The following is a 20,257-nucleotide window of genomic DNA, read 5'->3' as shown; positions in this document are numbered from 1 at the left end:
GTTGTCGTGTTTCACTTGAAGAACAATTGAAAATCCGGGAAGATTATTCCATTCTTGTCCGTTGGGATCCAGCAGGTTAGTCGATTATGTAATTAGCACTCATGGAGATCGACTCTATTATGTCTTCGTTTGAATCTAACTGGTTATTGGCTGTTAATGATGAAGGACGAAACCCACTTGTTCAAATGGATTGATAAGTCAGTTGTTGAGAAAATTGAAGACTTCCAGGACCTCTTTGACGTGCTGCTTGTTGACAACTCCGAGTTTCAGAAATCAATGGGAGCTGCTGAGAGCATGATGAAATGCCATGACAGTAAAATTGAAGAGATGGAAGATGCAATTGCACGATGTGAAGAGAAGACCACATAATGAATTAGGGAATTAAGGATTATAAAAGCTTTGTTCTTGTGTTGTTTGGTGGTGGTGTTCATGTACCTTATCTTTGCATGATCTTGAAGTTTAAGACTATGTTTTTGTTCTTGTGTTGTTTGTTGATTATTATCTACTAGAACCAAATTGTCACTAACATAGATCGATTTGTCTCAAGAGTTTAGCAAATACCAAATTGCAAAATATGTTGTTCCACAGAACATTAATAAGAAAAAAACACAGAAACATAACAAGTTAATGTGTTTATACTTCCATACCAATGGGTAAATCGCATGTCCTTCTCTTGTGTCCTTTGTTACCACAACGGCTGCACTTGTGCTTTTTATTCTTTCTTGATCCTTGATAAGATTTTATCTTGTCTTCTACTGATTCATGTCTTCTCTTTACTGGTTGACCAGCACTCTTTATTGTCTCTGGTGGTAAAATCTTGGCAAGTTTAACCTCAGCTGGGACCTTCCATTCAAACTATGGAACTGCTATTGGATTAATGCTTTCCTCATAGGTGGTTCTCCACGCTGTAGTGCTGTAGAAGGCGTCGGTAAATCTGTGTACTTCCAAACCTGTGTGAACAAAAATGTGAATTATTGGAGTCTATATACAGAAAATAGGTCCCAAGTTAATGTGTTTATACTTCCATACCTCGTGAATAAATTGCTGGAATGGCGTGTCGGCAAGGAATTTTTCCTATATCGTACTTCCCACATGTGCATGTTCTTCTTTCCAAATCAACATGACAATCATATATGTCTCTTTTCACCACCGATTTGACGTTGTCAGTCTTGTAAACGTTAAACCCTTTTGCCTTCACAATTCTCCTATCTATCTTTTTCTCCACCTCAGCGGTTAAAGGATCAAGATGCTTAGAGCTTACCAGGCGACACTCATAGAACCATTGAGTGAACAGTTCTCTTATACTATCTAGCAAATGAATAACCGGATATTCTCTAGGTACTCTCAAGACTGAATTTATTGACTCTGCAGGGTTTGTGGTCCTAATGTCGTACATGGATCCAGGGAACAGAGAACGAGCCCATTTGCGCACATCAGCCTCCTGTAGATATCTTCCAAGCTCAGGACTCATATCAAAGATTTGGGTGATATGTTCCTCAAATTCAGTGAACCTATATGCCCGTGAAGCCTTTTCAACCAAGGCGGTGAACCCTTTTGTCTTAAAAAATGCAACCACATTGGTCAACAAGTGATGAATGCATATTCCATGTGCTGATTGCGGGTAGACAGTCCCAATCGCTTTAGCAATAGATGAATTTCTATCTGAGACAAAAGCCAAGTATTGACAGTCATCAATAACCACTTTCAACTGTCTGAAGAACCAACCCCATGAATCGTCATTCTCTGAATCAACAACTCCAAATGCAATCGGATACAAGTTAGAGTTACCATCTACAGCAGTAGCAACAAGTAGAACTCCTCTGTATTTATTTTTCAGAAAAGTTCCATCAACAACAATCACCCTTCGCTTGCATTGTAGTATCCTCTAACTGATTGCCCAAATGCCATAAATAGATACATGAATCTCCCCTTGTCATTAATTTCACAGTGAGTATGCGTACCAGGATTAGCTTCTTTAAGCATATGCAAATACGATGGTATTTTAGCATAACTGCGATCTGGTATACCTCTAGCAGCTGCAATAGCAAACTCCCGAGCTTCCCAAGTGTGCCCATAAGTAATCTCACAACTATGGTCCAATCTCATAAAGTCAATGATGTCATTTGGTTTTGGGCCATCGTTGGCATCACCGTATCGATGTTGTATTAGTCTCCCAATTGTTCTTGCCGATGCTGTTTTTCCGAAATTGCTTTTCTTTGAAGGTGCACATGAATGTCGTTCCTCACACTGGTTGATCATGAAATATGCAGACCCGTCCATACCTTCTGCACGCACACTCCAATTGCATAATGCATCCTTACATCGGCAATACCACCATTTTCTCGTGGATTTGATAACAGTGTAATCGAAATTGTTCTTCATCGCCAAAATTTCCATTGTTGCCTTCAGAACCTCTTTACTTTTGAAAAGTTGATTCTTCTTCACGAAATCTCCTCTCCACTCGGGGACAATTTAGAATTTAGAGCGGGTAGCTCGACCAGACTTTTCTCTATCTCCATTATTTTGAGAATTTCCAATTTTCTTACTCCTTAAACCAGCATCACGGCAACCATCAGCGGCGACATGATCCTTCTTTCTACCATAAGACTTCTTTGAAGGCTTCACAAACGCGGCTCCATTTATCTCAGGAACTTCTTCATCCTCAACATTACTTGAATCACACGGCTCTTTATTCAAATCAATATTGATCCGTTTGTTTTTATTTACGCCAGAACCAGAGAACGTGACGCACAAGGTAGTAGATGAATCCCTCTTCGCATAAGCCACAAAATTAGATGATTGGCGATCATTGGTGATAAAAATTGGAGGATTCCCTCTTTGATTCACTATCGAGTAACTGAACTCGGCATTAACAACATTATGGTCCACCCCATAATCCTCACACACGATCCTCTTGACCACCACCAATGGAGTAGTAGTTTCTAATGTTACTATTCGACCACCCCTTGCTTTCTCTACCACGAAACTCCACTCTTCACTGCAATCAGACACCCATTCCCCAGATTTAACATAGATTAGAACCATGATGTATGATGTGATGGAGAGAAGAGATGATTTTGTGGATGAAGAAGAGAGAAAGCAAACTATGAGAAAGAAAGATCGTGGGAGGAGAAGAAGAACGTGATTTTAGGAGAAAATATTTTTTGAAAGATTTAGGGTAGATTTAGTTTAGATTTAGGAAACTTCTGTAACCGAAAATGGAAGTTTCCATATTTTCACGATTTGCCTAGAATACGTATACTACCTACCCAGAACATCGTATAATAGGCGAGAACTGTATTCTACCTTCAGGCATCATATAAGATAAAAGGTATAACAGGTTATGACATGTAATGTAACCGAGCTCTGTGATTGAGTTGTGGTTATATCTCGTTTTCTAGCTGAAGGTACACCAAAGACATCTTTCTTGATTATAGCGTAGCTGATTCTATCTTTGCCAGGGTATAGAAGAAATGTTATATTACGGTATATAGCCTGGATATATCAGTGTTTTAAATTTAGAATCCGAACTATAAACTAAGTAGACTGCCAGAATGAGTATTCTAACTGTAGCCAGAAGATAAAATAAAATATGATTCGAATTTTTTTTTAAAAAAATTAAACTTATATATTGTCATACTTATGTTTTCTACAGTTTTAATATTTTTTATATTTTTAAAACTCTATTTACTATTTTTCTCATAAAACAAGGGTAAAATATGTCCAAAATTGCCAAAAGTATGAAAAGTCTTATTGTGACAAAAAAAAGTTCAAAGTGTCCAATTTTTCCAATTCTCCCTTTTTTAAATGGTTTTGTTTTAGTTAGTAATCCCAACGAAAAATAGATAAAAGTGTTTATGTAGTGTAAAGTGACTCAAAGTGTCATTACAAAGTAGAAATGTGACTTAGAGTGTAATTTTCTTTTTTTTTTATCTTCTTATCACATTTTCTTTTCTCTGACCTTCCACATCTTTTTTTCTATTTCATCTCTTTCATTTTACATTTCTTTCCCTTTTATTGTATTTTCACATGTAATTTTCATTGTAAGTAAACACTTTATTTTTACTTCTTTTTCATGATATAGTTTTGATTTTCAAATTTATTCATTTTCATGGAGAAATCAAAACTTCCATATAAACTAATTATTCTTAACTCAATTGCATGTCTTGCTAAATTTTCAATCTTCTCTAACTCTGATTTAACAGTCTCAAACATTTGATAGTCTACTCTTCCTTCTTATTTCATATTTACCATCATTTTCATTAAAGAATTAATATTTAATAAATATATATATAATACAAAATATCAATTCTTTGGTAACAAACGATGTATCAGCTAACAAAACATGCATCATGTAGCAAATATTTTTTCATATAACAAATCATTTATCAAATAATGTATTACCTCACAGACCATGTATCAATTCCAATTTATCATCTAACAAATCATATATCCACTAACGACTTCTAGTTTGTAACACTTTACCACATATGATCAGTTAGAAACAACAAAAATAACAACAAGCAATACATTTATTTCAAATGGCGACATAAAATTTTATAGTTAACAATAATTCATAGGGAAAATTGCCAAAACAGAACAAAAATTCAGCATGGTTGTTCCAATAGTATAAAACCATCATTTAGTTGTCCCTTTAGTATAATTTTTTTTTATAATCCCAAAAATAACCCTTGATTAATCTAATTAAACACATTAAACTAATATAATTATAATAAAAACGTTTTTAAAATGTAAAAATAAATCTTTTTTAAAAAGTTTTTAATAAAAATAAAATTCGAAAATTTATAAAATAAAAATAATTTACAAATTTCCTTAGTAAAAAACGTTAAATCAACCTAATAAAAAACAGTTTACAAAGTTTTGTTTTTTATAAAAAGTTTAAAATGTATGTAAACTTTTTAATTTTATCAAAATTTTTGATAAAAAAAATTTAAAATGTATTTCTATAAAGTTTAAATTTTTTATTAAAAACTTTTTGTAAAGTTTTAATTTTATTTTTATAAATTTACAAATTTTATAAAGTTTGTTTAAAGTTTTTATTAAACACACTAAACTAAAAGAATTTAAAAAAAATTAATTAAAAACGTTTTAAAAGGGAAAATAAAATAAAAGTTTTAAATTTTTTTTAATAAAAATAAAATTTGTAAAAGTAAAAATAATTTACAAAAAATTTTAATAAAAACGTTAAATAAACTTATTAAAAACGTTTTACAAAGTTTTATTTTTATAAAAAGTTAAAAACGTTTTTAATAAAACTTTAATTAAATATAATTTTTAAACTATATAAAAATAAAAATAAAACTTTACAAATCTTTTTAATAAAAACTTTAAACTAACTTCATTAAAAACGTTTTAGAAACTTTTATTTTTATAAAAAAGTTTTAAATTTTTGTAACCTTTTTAATTTTATCGAAATTTTTAATAAAAATAAAACTTTTAAAAATCTTTTTAATAAAAATAAAATTTGTAAACTTTATAAAGATAAAAATAAAACTTTACAAAAATTGCACCTAATTTCAAAATACCACATGTTGTATAGATATGTATCATATAGAACAAGAGTTTATGAAAAAAATCAAAATAAAAACTATGGGAAAACCATAGATTAATGAAGAAGACATGAGAAAATAATTTTTTTAAAAAAATTTGACAAGTAAAATCGAAAATAACACGTTTTAGGAAGTTAGAATATTTTTAGGAGATTTTTAGAATATTTTCTTAACTGAAACTTTCATTAATTTTCACAAAAATCAGGTAATCTTATCCGTAGAATGCGCATTCTAAAAGTTTAGAAGATTGACAAAAATCCAGAACACGCTTTCTACTTTTAGTAGACGTAAGAATACATTTTAGAAAACACATTCCGCGAAATTTAGAATACTTAATAAAAGTAGAAGATGCATCCGCACGAAAAGTATATAGCTTTAGGATTAGTAGAATGCGCATTCTACTTATTTAGAAATTTAGTAAATAGTAGAATGTACGTTCTAAAAATAGTAGATGAACGTATTTATTTTAGAAATCGTTTTCTACTATACCATTTTCCGTAGAAGGCACATTCTACCTTTAGTAGAACGTATTTTCAAATTTTTATTTATCAACTTTTTGAAAAGAAAAAAAATACCAGCTTGTGTATATGGGTGTTTTATTAATTGTTTATATTTTTAATATTTTTTTATTCACAAAACTATTTATTTCATTAGTTTTCAGAAATACAAAGGGTAAAAAGGAGAAAAATTGGACAAAAAGAGATTTATACCAAAAGGACAACACCCTTGTTTTTTTGTTCTCTATTGGCAATTTTCCCTAATTCATATTGTTAAACGATAAAAAGAAAGTTAGAAGCAAAAGTTTATAGTTAGCAAACCATTTATCAAAAACATACTAATTCACAAACCATGTATCAAGTCATTTGTCAGTTAACAAACTAGGTATCAAGTAATGTTCAAACTAACAACTACATGTTTTGTTTATAAGTTATAATTATTTGTCTCATGTTAAAAGAATCAATAACATACATACTAGTAAATACTCATTCTTTGGTCATAATTTGTGTATCAGCTAACAAAATAAATATCAGATAATTAATAACTTATCGACTAACAAAACGTATACCCAAAACAATGTATCCTCTAACAGATCATGTATCTAAATCATGTAACAACTACATGTTTTGTTAACAAGCTAGCTATAATTATTTGTCTGATGTTTAAAGAATCAATAACATACATTCTAGTGAATAATATATCTTTAGTCATACATTGTGTAACAGCTAACAAACTGTGTATCAAATAATGAATAAAATATATACTAATAAAATATGTCTCCAACAATATATCAACTAACAAGTATAAATGACAGAGGTTAACTAACAATTATCGACAATTAATAAATAACAGCTAACAAACTATTTATCTCAAATTATCATAGAAAACAAAAGCTACACTAATATAATCAAAAGACCAAAATCAAAAGGATATAACATCAAATATCAAATCTTCTCTGATTTGTACACACATATCTAAAAGACCAAAATCAAAAAGATATATTATCAAATATCAAATCTTTAAGAAAAAAGTTAAGCCCAGAAAATAAAGTTAAAGGTAACAGGAAACCTATTTTGAATTGTTTGTAAAAATCATTTCACATAATCAGATCAAAAATCTAATAAAAGAAAGATGATGCAAGAAATATTTCAAACGAACATGAGATGGTGTTTCACCCATTTCATTCAAATAAATAGATCAATAAACAAATCGTAAACAAAAAAATATAAACAAAAAAAGAGATGGCGAGATGAGATGAATAGATAGAAAGATTGGTACGATACATAAGTAAGTACGATTTGAATTGATGATTGAATCAAAAACTTTTGCTAGAAGAAGAAATACTTTGTTTGCTTCTCAAAAATAAATACAAATTAAATTTTTTTAGGGAAGTTGATTTTGATAAGCAAGCACTTGCCTGAGAAAAAAAGTATGAGAGAAGATAACAATGAACTAGGGAAGAGAATTAGGAGAGAAGTAGATCCACTTGTCTGATTTCTCTGACTTGTCTTACACACCTAGGGATAGCTACAGACATGTCCAGGAGATAGGATTAGGGGCAAAACGGGAACGAATTTAGTTTCCACTCAGCGAGTGTATATCTGCAATTACAACATCACTTAGGTGCATAAATACCAATAATCTCTATTTTTATTCTTCGTATTTTACTTCTTTCTTGACATAACTTTTTTTGTTGAACATGTATTTTACATTGTCTCATGTACGCAGTCTTTAACTTTTACTATGCAAAGTATATAAACATAAAATAATCTTTTATTGTGATTTTCACATACACTTACTCCGTGCTCTCTTTCTCCGTGCAGAGCACAGATCTCCATCTAGTAATGATATTAAAGATGGCAACTGTGTATATGCATCACATGGACCAAAATACTAGTAAGATATAATCCAGACTAACACACAACTAAACCATTAAAAGCAACAAAGGCAGGAAGCTCCATTTGATGTTCTTTCTAAAGTTTTCGTGACATAATATATGATATCTTGTGTATTTACATGTTTTTAAGCTTCATTCTAGTCTTTATATTGTTCATTTACATGCATTTAGAGTACATTTAGGTTGCATTGCATTACATTTGTTTCTATCAGATATTGGAGATGCTTGTTGGTGACTTTGGAGACATTTGAGGGGTTTTGAGTCAAAAGAGTGAAAGAGGAACATGGATGAAGGCCTTAAAGATATCTTTTGAAACTCAAATTTTGGGAAGACAAAGTAAATTGAGTTAGCTTTCCAAAGTGGTTTCAAGTCATTTGGAGCCGTATTGAAAGAGTTATGATCAATCTACTGGAGACATATCAACCATGTAGTCACCAGAGCCGTAGCGACCAGAGCATGTCGCTAGGGAGGTTCCCAAGCGTACATAGCGGCCACTGTAGCGACCATAACATGTCGCTACGGTCCTCCAAGATGTCCCACATGACTAAGTACTGTAGCGACCTACTTGTAGCGGGATGACCATATCGCTACATGCGAAAAGACTGTTTTTTATGGGTTGACCCAGCTCGTTTTTAGACTTCTATAAATACCATTTAGACATAATATTGAAGGATGTCTTGTTTTCTCTCTAAACACATTGATATTTTGGTGAAAGATTCAATCTTTAGCTTCTTTTCATCTTTATCTCTTGTGTTTATTGATTAATCTTGACCACTAAGCATGATTAACCTTTAATCATCCATGAGTTTTAGGTTATTTATGTCTATTAGTGAGTAGTTACCTTTTGGATTCATGGGCTAGGGTGATTAGGGTGATTAAGTGAAGATCTAGGGTGTTTAGTGTTAGATTTCTTGTTTTCTTGCTTGTCTACTATTCTTAATGATAGATTAAAGTTGGTATTTTTAATCCAGAGCTCTACACATTTCCTGCTCACAAGATGTATGATGAAATGTCTGATCCAAGTGAATCTTGCTCTAAACTTGCCTTACCAAAGACTTTTGATGTTAAGGGAGTTTAGATAGTTATTAGATTCATTCTTAATGATTGCTTAAGCTTTTAGGCTCAAAAACCTTTAATGTATAGTTGATTAAAGCAAATGAATATTTTTTTTGACCATAAAGCTTGTTTATTTTAGTGTTCAAGAATTAAGGAAGTCTTTTGATTGAAAGTTTGTCACCCTTAGATTGGATCTTAATCACTTAAAGTCAAATGTCTAGTCTCATGAATCCCATTGTCCTTGATTGATTGAAAGCTTGTTTCTTTATTACACTTTAGCATATTTCTAGTTTATAATATCATCCAAAACCTGATTACACTTAGATTAAACATGATCTTGCATTTTCATTGCCTTGAAATTGTTTAGGATTGGATTGACATCTTTTATTTACTACTTTGATTTGATCTTTGGACCTTTTCACAAGTCCATTTTAATATATGTGATAGAGAAACATATATGATATATATATATATATATATGTGTGTGTATATACTTTGAATCTGATGTGCGTCAGATTTTTCTTGTTGAATTTTTATCAGAATTTACTTAATGATAATCAAATTACTAATTTGCGTTCTCATGAGGCTCTCAACAGTGAACAGTTGATTTATAATAGTTAATAGAGTTGCAGACATTTAATTTGAAACAGAGGAAAGACAAAAGAAGAGCTATACGGAACTCCACAGAGATATGGTTGAAGGGCGTATTCAATCGTCGTCAACGTAGATGGTCTCCTGTTTAAACAGTCCTCCGAACACTTTCCTCACCTCTTTCTCTGGTTTCTTAGCACGCTCTTCCTTTTGTTTGGACGCAAACGCAGCTGTGGCTGGTTTCACCACTGCTTTCTTGGGTGGCAAGTTTCTAGCCTTTGCCTGTCCTCTGACAGTAGCGACCTGCACTTTCGGCGTTTCTGAAGCGTTCTGAACCGCGGTAGCAAGCTGAGAACCGAGTGTATTCCAGGAGAGTCCGGATCCAATATCTTTTGCCTTGTTAAATAGACCGTCCACTGAAATTCCCACAGCTTCTGCCTTTTGCTGCGCGTCCTCAGCTAGGCTTGCAGCTTCTGCTTCTTTCTCAGAGAGCTTCAGCATTTGCATCTCAAGCTCTCTGGCTGCTTCCGCTGCCTCTCGGGCTCTCTCAGCAGCGACTTTAGCTTCTTCCTCGGCTCTTGCCTTTGCCATCGCATCTGCGTACACTTTCCTCCTCCCGTCTTCCGGGATTACACTATTATAGATAATATTTTATCAAAGAAGTTGACACAAACTTTAGCTTAAGCTATAAATTCTCTATAGAGAATTCAATTAAACCCAAACTTTCTAGTTTTAATACCACTTTAACATTTCTAACAAACAAGGACGTCGGAATAAGTTGGTAAAATGTATGTAGTATAACTTCTTTACCTGAAAAGCTCATCGAATGGCCGTGACGGTGCGGATGGATCTGTAGAAACTTCTACTACCTGAGAAAGAAACACACACATAAATGAGATCTTTAAGTTTTGTGAGAACATGTACAGATACAAACGTTGCTTGCTACACATTACCTTATTTTCTGCCACTGCCGTGTTAGCAAAAATGTCTGCAACCAGCGAGGCAATCTTCAACTTTGGAACCTGTTAGCAACCAGAGCACCAAAGAAGTTTAGTGACGCTCATCAATCACAATCGTTCTATTACAAAATGATTTTGTTTTTCGAAGTAATGTATTCTATAATCCCTTTTTAATCGCATACATTACATTACTTTGTACGCCTCAGATGAACTACTGCCACTTCCGCTGTTACTCCCTTCAGCCGAAACGACGACGTTATAAGATTTCTCCGGGGAGAAATCCTCCGTCAAGCTCGTCTTTATGAGTGTGTACGCCACGTCAGTTTGAGCCACTTTCTCGATGAGCTCAGAGATAGTCAGAGGCTGAGATTGAGCGAACAAGTTGCTGAAGAACGAAGTTATCCCGTCGAGCACGTTGTACGTTGACCCGCTAATGCTCCCGTCGTAGACTATTGTCACGTGGCTTACGCCCGCGAGTTCAGCCGCTTGGACCACGACCAGCGCGTCTGAGGTCGAGACTGGGGTGTCCGGGCCGTTCTCTGTCGCCCCGATGGTAATCACAACCTTGGTCGCGTTTCCAATGGCTTTGGCGATTGATTCTGCGTCTTGGAATGGCGATTCCACCGCGTTTAGCCGCTTGATCTCATCCTTTGATAGAATCTGTTGAAAAGCTTATCGTCAAACAATTGATCAAAACCATAGCTTATTTTGTTTGTCTTAAATTTAAAGTCGCGGTTCTCAAACAGACAAACAAAAAGTTTAAAGTGCGACCAAGAACCAAGATCAATTTGGCTTTTAGAAATTGGACATTTTATTTATGAATCAAGAGGGACAGAACAAAAAGAAACCGAGACCTTGTAGGTAGCCGCGACACGAGCAAGGTCCTGAGCGGCTCCAAGATCAGGAACACCAGCTCGGACGCTGAATCCTTGTTGCAAGAGCGTTTGAGCTATGCGTATACCGGCTTGTCCTGTAGCACCGGCCACAAAAACCGTACCGGGATCTTTTTTCCTGTTGTTACCGAAAGCTAAACCGGTCGAAGGGTTCGTCACGACCGGCATCAACGACTTCATGTCAGGTAACTTACCGAAATCAAACCGGAAAGGGTTTGAATCTGGCGATTTACCGGTTTGTTTTCCCTCCGAGTCATTGCCCTTGGGTCTCCCGAGCTGAAACCCCGTCTGTTTGGCAGCCAACACGGTTAACACTGGTTTTCTCCGGTTAAACTTAGCACCCGGCGTGGTGGTTAACAGGAATGAAGTGGAGCTGGAAGTCATTAGAGAAGGTTGAAGAGCTTAGGCTTAGTTTGATTGTTCCTCAAGTAAACAGCGTGGATGACGATGTCATAGACTAAAGATGAGACACTACGGGGGAGTGCGAAAGACCTTCGTTGTTTGTGTTTTGCGCAGATGCTTCATTATCCTGAAATTGGATTTAGAGCCAATCGGATCATACCACGTCATAAACATATCTTGATGTGGCTTCGTGTGAACTTTTCGCCACAGAATCTCGATCATGGGGGCCCAGAAATCAGAAAATAATTCAATTTTGCCCCAAAATGTTCATGTATTAAGAAATCAGATAATATTTCAAACATTATAGCTTTCTTTGATGTAAATGTAGAAAGGGAAATTGGGCTTGATGACACAAAAAATACCATTATTATTACATTGCATACTATATTATTTTACTATTTCAAAAATACACATTTTAAAAAAATATTGTTTATCTACAACTGCCGTCGTTTTTTCCACTACCAATAGCAAAATCAGCTCAGTCACCGTAGCCACTTCCACTAAGCAACTTGTAAAATTTAATTTTGAAATTTTTTTTTATAATTTCATTGTCACTTTTCTATAAATTATTGTCTCGTTAACCGTAACATTATAATTTATTACTACCATCACCTCTTTCGTTATCACTATCAATTTTTTCATAACCACATTCATATATCCAGCACGACCACCACTAAATTTATAAATTTTGCTGAATTTTTCATTTCCGCCACTATTGATTTTTCTGTAACTACCATCACTGTCTACACTATGTATAAAAATTGCTAGCCAGTTACTAGGCGTTTGATAAAAGACAAGCGATTAGGCACATTATTCGAGACCTATGCAAGGTTAGGCGATAGCAAATTATTGATTTTTTTATATATATTATACAATTACATAACATATTTTTTAAGTTTAATTATAAAATTATTATAATGAATCATCAAAATTAGATATACAAAACATAAGAATTTAGAAAAATTTGTAGATTTAAATTGTATTATTTATTAATTTAACATATTTAGATAAATTTGGATAAATTTACACCAATTTTAACCGATTCAGAATAATTTAAACCAATTTGAATCGTATAAATTGGATTTTAAGAAAATTGTTTTCGATAAGACCGAGTTGCTGTATAAGCCAATTTTTAGAACCTTGATATATATTATACCACTTAGTTGATCTTATTCTACTTATATTCCAACTTTCATACAATTTTAGGATGGAAAAGCTATCTTCACTTGCGCAATCTATAATTTTTTTTTTACGTTGTTTATATTCAATTAAATAAATGATTACTCGAAGCAGCCTTAGATGTCAACGAGATGAACACATCTACTTTTTGATATACTAGGGGTGTGTCCGCACTTCGTGCGGGATATATTATATCGTTGTTAAGTATAATTTTTTGGATGATGTAATTATGTAGTCGTCTTTATTTGTTAAGAACATTATTTGGTGTTTTATTGTGTTATGTAGTAATAGGTGATAAGTTAATATTTTCGTGTTTGCGCTTTAGTAATGTGTTGTTATGAGTATTGTAGTACTTGTTAGTGGTGAAGTGAGCTTCTAATGTAAAGCATATTGAATTTCAATAACTTTGCATTTAAGCATTAGTTTTTCTAAGATTTGCGGTTTCAGCGTAAAATTGAATTTTATTTTTTCAATTTTTTAAACATTATTCTTTCAAGCTTTTCTTTTGCCCTCTCCCCATATTTTGACCTTCAGTCGTCACCATCTTTATATTTCTTTTATCTTTCTGATATGCAGTGCTTCTTACCATCACCTGAAAAAGACTTACCTATGTTCTCTTGTTCGTCTTTACTTTCTTTTCTTGTAAGATCATCTGGTATTTCTTGTAGATCGGATTTATGAGTTCTTAGTTGTGTGGTTGTTTCTCACAGTGTTGTAGGCTGTTCCAGTCAATTTTGACGGCTCCTCTTCTTCATTAGATTTTGGCTGATGTTAGGGACTGCATCTCCTTGGGTTGGGTCAGATTTAGTCTTCTTTGATGTTTTCTTCCTCATCATTGGTTGGTTGTCAATAGTCCATGCTCGCCTTGATTTTCAAGATCTAGTTTTTGGTGATCTAACTTCTATGCTCTCTTTCATAGCTCGAAGACGGCTCCATGGTTTGCTGATTTTGTTTTATCTCCCCTTCCTCTCTGTTCTCTTATCTTGTTACAGCTTTCATCGCTGCTCGCGTCTCTGGTGGCTCTCTCTTTCGCCATGTTTGCCACTCCATTTTTTGGATAGTGTTTTCCTCCGTGTATTCTTTGTGGGCTTTGATGTTGTTTCTGGTCTCAAACTTAGGCTCTGGTTTCTCGGTGATTAACTTACATTCTCCCTCTCTAAGGTTGTTTCTCTTCTTCCCCTGCTTCACGTGGTATATGTGTGCATAGTTAGTTTCTTGGAGCTTTCGGGCCTTCTATACAAAGCTTTGTGGTTCTTCGCTGGAATGGACGCATTGTCTTAATTTTTGAGGTGCTTCTTGTCTCTTCCCTCGTGGTTGTTCTCCTGGTGCTTTAGGCATGTGTCTTTCTCTTTCATGGCGACTTTGGCTTTCCCGTGATTATTTTTCTTCTGATCCGCTTTCTTGATTTTTTTCGTTGGTGCTTGATCGTACTTTTTTGTGTTCGAGAGATTGCTTTGTCTCAGATTTTATATTTCAAACCTTTTCTGACATCTTCTTGTTCTGGCCAAGACACTTCGTTCTTAATCTCCTTTCAGCTCCAAACCCTAAATGAGTTATTGTTGCTATGACATTTTGCTTTTTTCTATGATTGTGGATATTTTAGGTTTAGATTATGTGATGTGCTCTAGTTTTTTTTAGTTTCGTCATTTTATGATTTTTTTATAGTAAATAAATATATAATTTGTAAATGTAATATTAGAAAATAGTAAAAAAATTAAAACAGTGAAAATTTACGATATTTTTAGTTGTGCATAAATTAAATATTGGAAATACATTTATACTAGTTTGCTTATTTTTTATTCGTCTTGAATTTTAGTGATCGATAAATAGATTATCAAATATCATATAATGATGGTAGTGCGAGAAGAATTAGATAACTAAAGTTGTCAGACCAGTTATACTTCTCAAATTTAGATCATGTCTAATTCAATGGTTGAAACTAAAAGAAAAAAAATACACGTTTACAAAAATAAATGTTCTTTTAACTACTTCACGATTTGATATCCCATTTTATTGATTTTACGAATCTCAAATACCTAAACCAACAAAAAAAAAGATTATGGCTCCGAAAATTTAGAAACCGCACCGAAGTTATATTATAAGGACTGCACTGCAGTTGTTCTGCATGTTCCCATTTGGACGCTATAACTTGACCAATTTTTTTATTGTGTGCTCACTCTTTAGTTTTTGTTTTCTATTTGTAGGAAAAAGGAACATTTTCTTGACCAAAAAATGTCTTGTTTTCAAATATTTTTTCTCTACATATAGAGTTGTGTGTTTTTACATTTATAGTGGATTTGATGATCATAAATTCAATTTGAAGACATTAATCTGATACAAAAATAGATATACACTAATTTAGATCATTTCTAGACTTTCTTCTCTTGAGCAAATCAGTGATTATATATATCTATGGAATTACTATAGCTTCTAATATAGAGATGAAGAAAAATGGGAGGTTGCGTGCGACGCCTCATATTTTTGATCATTTTAGTGATCTAAATTGTGTTTAAGATTCATTTGTATGTATTAGGGATTATGATCACGATTAAAAAAATTGGGACCAATCCAAGAAGAAAAATGCAAAATTAAGAAGTGTTGGGGCCAATTGCAATACTAAAAAGAAGAAGGATTTAAAATGTAAAAATAAAGAAACAAATGGGGACACATATCGCAAAAGCCCCTTGCCACTTTCATGAGAAGAGGTAAAAATCTACTTTATATAGATAGATAATTCTATTTGATAATTATATTTATATTTATTATACTATTTAAGATGTTTTATTCCATTTATATTTATTTTACACATCTTATTATTTATCAATTATTAATTTCTCCATAGCCATATCCACTATGTACACTACCACCACGATCACCACCACCACAGCCAACACCGTAATCAGAGGAGTGCTATACCGTTTCCTATGTATATAATGACCAATATTTTTTTTGTAACCACCACAATCGTACTACCACCATGATTACTTTCACCACAATCAATACCACCACTACCAGATTTATAATCTTTGCTACTTATATGATTCAGCCGCGGCTTCCTCCATAAATATCTAAATTCCTCATATTCATCTTCACCGCCAATACAGTAACCACCACAGCCTCCTCTACTGTCAATCTTATAAATTAAATTATATAACTTACATTAATGATTTTTGTTATATATCACCAGCAACTGGCTTAAAAGAAGAACAAACATAGGAAAAGAAAACAAAAGTTCGATACTCCATCTGGTTCCGGATAGGGTCCAAATCCACATCAAACCCAGCATATCTAATAAAAATAACTAATAAGATATAATGTATAAGTTCGGATCCCATCCGAAGCAGTCATTTGTATGTATTGGTTTGTTTTCGGTGTAGACATAATCAATTAGTACCATTTAACATGTTAGGCCTAATCAAATTCCATATTGTCTCCAACCGGTGGCTGGATAGTTTGCAGTAGACTAGGACCAAAACTAGAGATTTGTTTCTATTGTTGCTTATCTATACTATTATTTGAAAAGTGGCTTGTTTATTTTTCATGCTCTCCATAGTTTTAAATAATTTGCTTATATATCATGTTTTAAATAATTTTGAGTAATGAGTCATCAAATTAAATTAGTACTAATCAATTTATATATATATATATATACTATTATTTGAAACTTTATTAAATACGTAGAGATAATTATTATGATAGAATTCTAATATTTTGTTCAATCCAGTCTTTAAATTCATATTTTATAGAATATGTAGTGTAATATACATTAATTAATTTCTAAGAAATTTTAATTAGTGGAAACTCTATCATATGTAAATACTATATACTTTCTAGTTATAATTTTTTATTGTTCTTAATTTCTGATAGAAAAATATGTATAAACAATGAGTTGGGCATCTCATCTTATCTTGCATCTCTTGCTCTATCTTTCTCTCTCGATGGTTTAATTTTGGGAAATTTGGACACATGACTATAGTACGATTTAAATTCAGGCGGTAACCATATTGAGCGGGATGCTACGATATTATACATATTATAGCACGTGATGACAAAATACCCTTACCTGCGCGTGGAAACCGCTCTTTATTCTGGAGAAACCGAAAAGTCCCAATTTTATAGTTACTGTTGAACTCGAAAGAGAGAAGGTTACGGCGGCGAAAGGGTGAAGAAAATCTAGGGATTTTCTTGTGAAATCGGACGACGGCATAAATAGATAAAAGGGGTTATCGGAGAAACGGCGGAGTTGCACCCGATATCGACGGTTTCTGTGGTTCGACGGCGACGACAGTGAGCGAAGAGAAGAGTCGGTGAAAGGTAAAAAGCTTGATTCTGTACAATTGATATCAAATGCAAAGGGGATATTGAACGATTTCTATAAACGGATGGTTTATCAGATTAAGTGGTGATGCAATTCAACGGTTGCATAGAGGAGTCCGCCGGCGAGGGGAATCAACGAGTAAGAAAGGTATGTATTCGATTTGGTTGCAAATCTTCAATAACAAACTTTCGCCTTAGCACTAAACTATACTACTGATGACTGTCGTATAGTATACATTTGCTTCGTGTGGAGTTTCAGTGTTCTTACAACTATACTACGAGTGTACATAGCCTAGTTTTGTATCTTGTTGGATGAGGGAGATGAGTAAGTAATTATAGTTTGATAGGAACATAAACTGATTTTTTGGTAATTGTAAACCACAGATTCCTGTAGTATAGTATACCTTTGATTTGTGTGGATTTTATTGTTTCTACAACTATACTACGAGTGTACATAGTCTAGTTTTCTATCTTGTTTGATGCGGGAGATGAGTAAATAATAGACTGCATAATTTGGTAGGATGCAGGGGAAACGCAACTATTTAGTGAAATGATATAGTTTGATAGGAACATAAACCAATTTTTACGTAATTCTAAACTACATATGCCTATAGTATAGTATACCTTTGATTTTTGTGGAGTTTCAGTGTTCCTACAACAGGGAAAGCGCTTTTGTTTAGGCTTTATATCTATATACTATATGACCATATGATAGTAGTATTTGGTTCTCATTTGTTGCAGTTTCATTGTTAAGTGGTTTTATGTTCTTTTCCATCAGACTAGGCTCGTTTTATGCAGAGAGCAACATAGGATAGTAGTTGTTGCCGAAAGTGTTTAATAGACAATACTATTGATGCAAGTAGTTTAGTTTACTTCTGTTTTATTTGCTTTAAATACTTCTTTCCTGTCTGTTAAACTATAGTTTAGTATACTATTGATGCAAGTAGTTTAGTATACTTCTGTTTTATTTGCTCTAAAAACCGATGTCCTGTCTGTTGAACTATAATTACTCGTAGTATAGTATGGTAATGGTTTGTTGTTTTGTTGAGCTTTCGAATAATGAATATTGCATTGTCTATTAATGTGCAGGATGGAAGAGCTAGGGTTGCCAGAGCAGTTGTATCAGACAGGGTACGAACCAACTGGGCGTAAACGGATTAATAATTACTTCAATTTGAGGTGGATTGAGGTTATCAAAGAATCACTAACCGTTGCGCAGCAGGAGATGTTAGCAGAATCTCAATTCCGCCTGATAATGCAGATGGGATCCCATACATTTTCAGTTATGTTTGCACACCAGTTGTTGGCGCGCCAGTTGGTTACCCGGAAGAAGTACGAACTATGGTGGCGTTTTGCGGAGAAACCAATAAGGTATGGTATTGGAGACTTTGCTTTAGCAACGGGTCTTAACTGCGGGATCCCTCCATCAACTGGTGATGGTAGTCAGGCTGCAGTAAGAGGGAAAAAAGGGAAAATCGAAGGGCAAGCAAGTCGTTCCCGAGGGAGGGGTGTGGATGTCGTTGTTTGGGAAGGAGGATAAGATTACTCCGGAGTGGATTGTCCAGCGGTTGGCACAGAAAGACAAATGCAAAGATTAAGAAACGAAACTACGTTTGTCACTTCTGTTGCTAGTGGAAGGGATTTTTTGTCCAACCAGTGGGTGTACGCAGATAAGACCTGAAGTTGTGGAGATGCTTGCGGATTTACAGAAGTTCCTCGACTATCCATGGAGCCGGGAGTCGTTTGTTTTAACGGTCTCAAGTGCGAAGCCAAGATCGGCTTCACAATATGCGCAAGACACAGTGGCAATTCAAGGATTTGCACATGCTATTGTCCTTGTTACCATATGTTGTTGTCCCCAGATTATAGTTGATTCAAGGGCAGCTGAAGAATTGTTGGACGACTCCCTACCAGTCGAGGACATAGTTGATGGTGTGTGTGCGCGGAGTGTCAGGATAAATGTTGTGACGGTCCAAACTATGGAGACTATTGGCATGGTATGTTCCATGTTTACATATATCTTGCCTCGTATTATAGTTTGCTTCTGATTGATTGAATTTGAATTCTTACCTCTGCTACTACACTATGATATAGATGGAAGTAGTTTAGTCTGTTGCCTATAGGTTTTGATTGCAAACGTTTTTGCCTACGTGTGTTATACTATAACTGCATGTAGTATAGTATGATTTTGATATATTGTGTTGTGTGTTATGACCAGGCTAATGTGAGGTCACTCCTATGCAAAAGTTCTGACATTCCCCCATTTCCTGATGAAGTTGACGATTTCGAAGTGGGGAACTTTCTTGCATTGATTCGGGAGGACTTCCCTTTCGAGCTTAATACATGGCGGGTGGTGTAAAGGCTACAGATGCGCGTCAGGGTAGAGGAGTTGGTGGCCCATCAGGCATCGAGGGCGAGGATGGAGTTGCGGATGAACGGTACGATCCAACCCAAAACTTAAACAACCCCCAGAGAGACGGTCGTGATGTCGTCCGTATAGCACGTGCTGCAGCGGATGCGGTTGTGGCACAAGCGATGCCAATGTTTGAGGGTTTCGCGGTTAATATCAAAAGTCACGTGTTGCGAGAAATATTGGTGTTTAAGGAAACCATCGGCGGGGAAATGAAACTTGTCAACCGTGAGCTAGTTGAATTTCGTAAGCTTCTTCTTCCACAATCAGCGGGAGGAACAACAATGTATCAGGAAACACGTAGAGCATCACCTAGAAGCAGTAAGTGGCCGCAAGGTTGATTTGGTTTTTGCATTGTTGGATACATATGTTGCAATGGTTAACAACTTATATAATGTTGTAGGGGACGCCGATGGTGAAACGAGTAACCCGACTAATGTCAGCGACGAATTGCGGGAGGATGCGACTGCAGGATGTGGAAACCA

At 34.4% G+C, this 20,257-nt stretch overlaps 2 protein-coding genes across 2 annotated transcripts; both read right to left on the bottom strand.

Annotated features, from left to right (window-relative positions):
• Positions 1 to 855: 855 nt before the first annotated feature.
• Positions 856 to 2,397, bottom strand: LOC108835354 (uncharacterized). The gene is made up of 3 exons (XM_018608621.1): positions 1,862 to 2,397; positions 1,030 to 1,820; positions 856 to 950 (listed from the first exon to the last, which is right to left on the bottom strand). The coding sequence occupies exons 1-3, from the start codon at positions 2,395 to 2,397 to the stop codon at positions 856 to 858; spliced, it is 1,422 nt and encodes a 473-aa protein (XP_018464123.1).
• A 7,207-nt stretch (positions 2,398 to 9,604) lies between these two features.
• Positions 9,605 to 11,979, bottom strand: LOC108816853 (protein PLASTID TRANSCRIPTIONALLY ACTIVE 16, chloroplastic). Its single transcript, XM_018589418.2, has 5 exons — positions 11,426 to 11,979; positions 10,764 to 11,231; positions 10,566 to 10,634; positions 10,423 to 10,481; positions 9,605 to 10,246 (listed from the first exon to the last, which is right to left on the bottom strand). Exons 1-5 carry the CDS (start codon positions 11,846 to 11,848, stop codon positions 9,730 to 9,732), a joined length of 1,536 nt encoding a protein of 511 aa, XP_018444920.1. The 5' UTR covers positions 11,849 to 11,979; the 3' UTR covers positions 9,605 to 9,729.
• Between the last annotated feature and the right edge of the window lie 8,278 nt (positions 11,980 to 20,257).

This window comes from Raphanus sativus, chromosome 2 (genome assembly GCF_000801105.2).
Source record: "Raphanus sativus cultivar WK10039 chromosome 2, ASM80110v3, whole genome shotgun sequence".
Taxonomy (NCBI): domain Eukaryota; kingdom Viridiplantae; phylum Streptophyta; class Magnoliopsida; order Brassicales; family Brassicaceae; genus Raphanus; species Raphanus sativus.
Note: the sequence above shows the minus strand (reverse complement) of the source record. Positions and strands in the feature narration are given on the sequence as shown.

Bases quoted from the DNA above. Each gene is read 5' to 3' on its own strand.
- LOC108835354 (XM_018608621.1), bottom strand. From the start codon at position 2,397: ATGGAAATTTTGGCGATGAAGAACAATTTCGATTACACTGTTATCAAA. The intron at 1,821-1,861 runs GTGATTGTTGTT...AAATAAATACAG, and splicing joins TACTACAATGCAAGCGAAGG to AGGAGTTCTACTTGTTGCTA. The intron at 951-1,029 runs GTATGGAAGTAT...TTGTTCACACAG, and splicing joins TCCAGCAATTTATTCACGAG to GTTTGGAAGTACACAGATTT.
- LOC108816853 (XM_018589418.2), bottom strand. From the start codon at position 11,848: ATGACTTCCAGCTCCACTTCATTCCTGTTAACCACCACGCCGGGTGCT. The intron at 10,482-10,565 runs GTAATGTGTAGC...TTTCTTTCTCAG, and splicing joins CGGCAGTGGCAGAAAATAAG to GTAGTAGAAGTTTCTACAGA. The intron at 10,247-10,422 runs GTAAAGAAGTTA...TATCTATAATAG, and splicing joins CCATTCGATGAGCTTTTCAG to TGTAATCCCGGAAGACGGGA.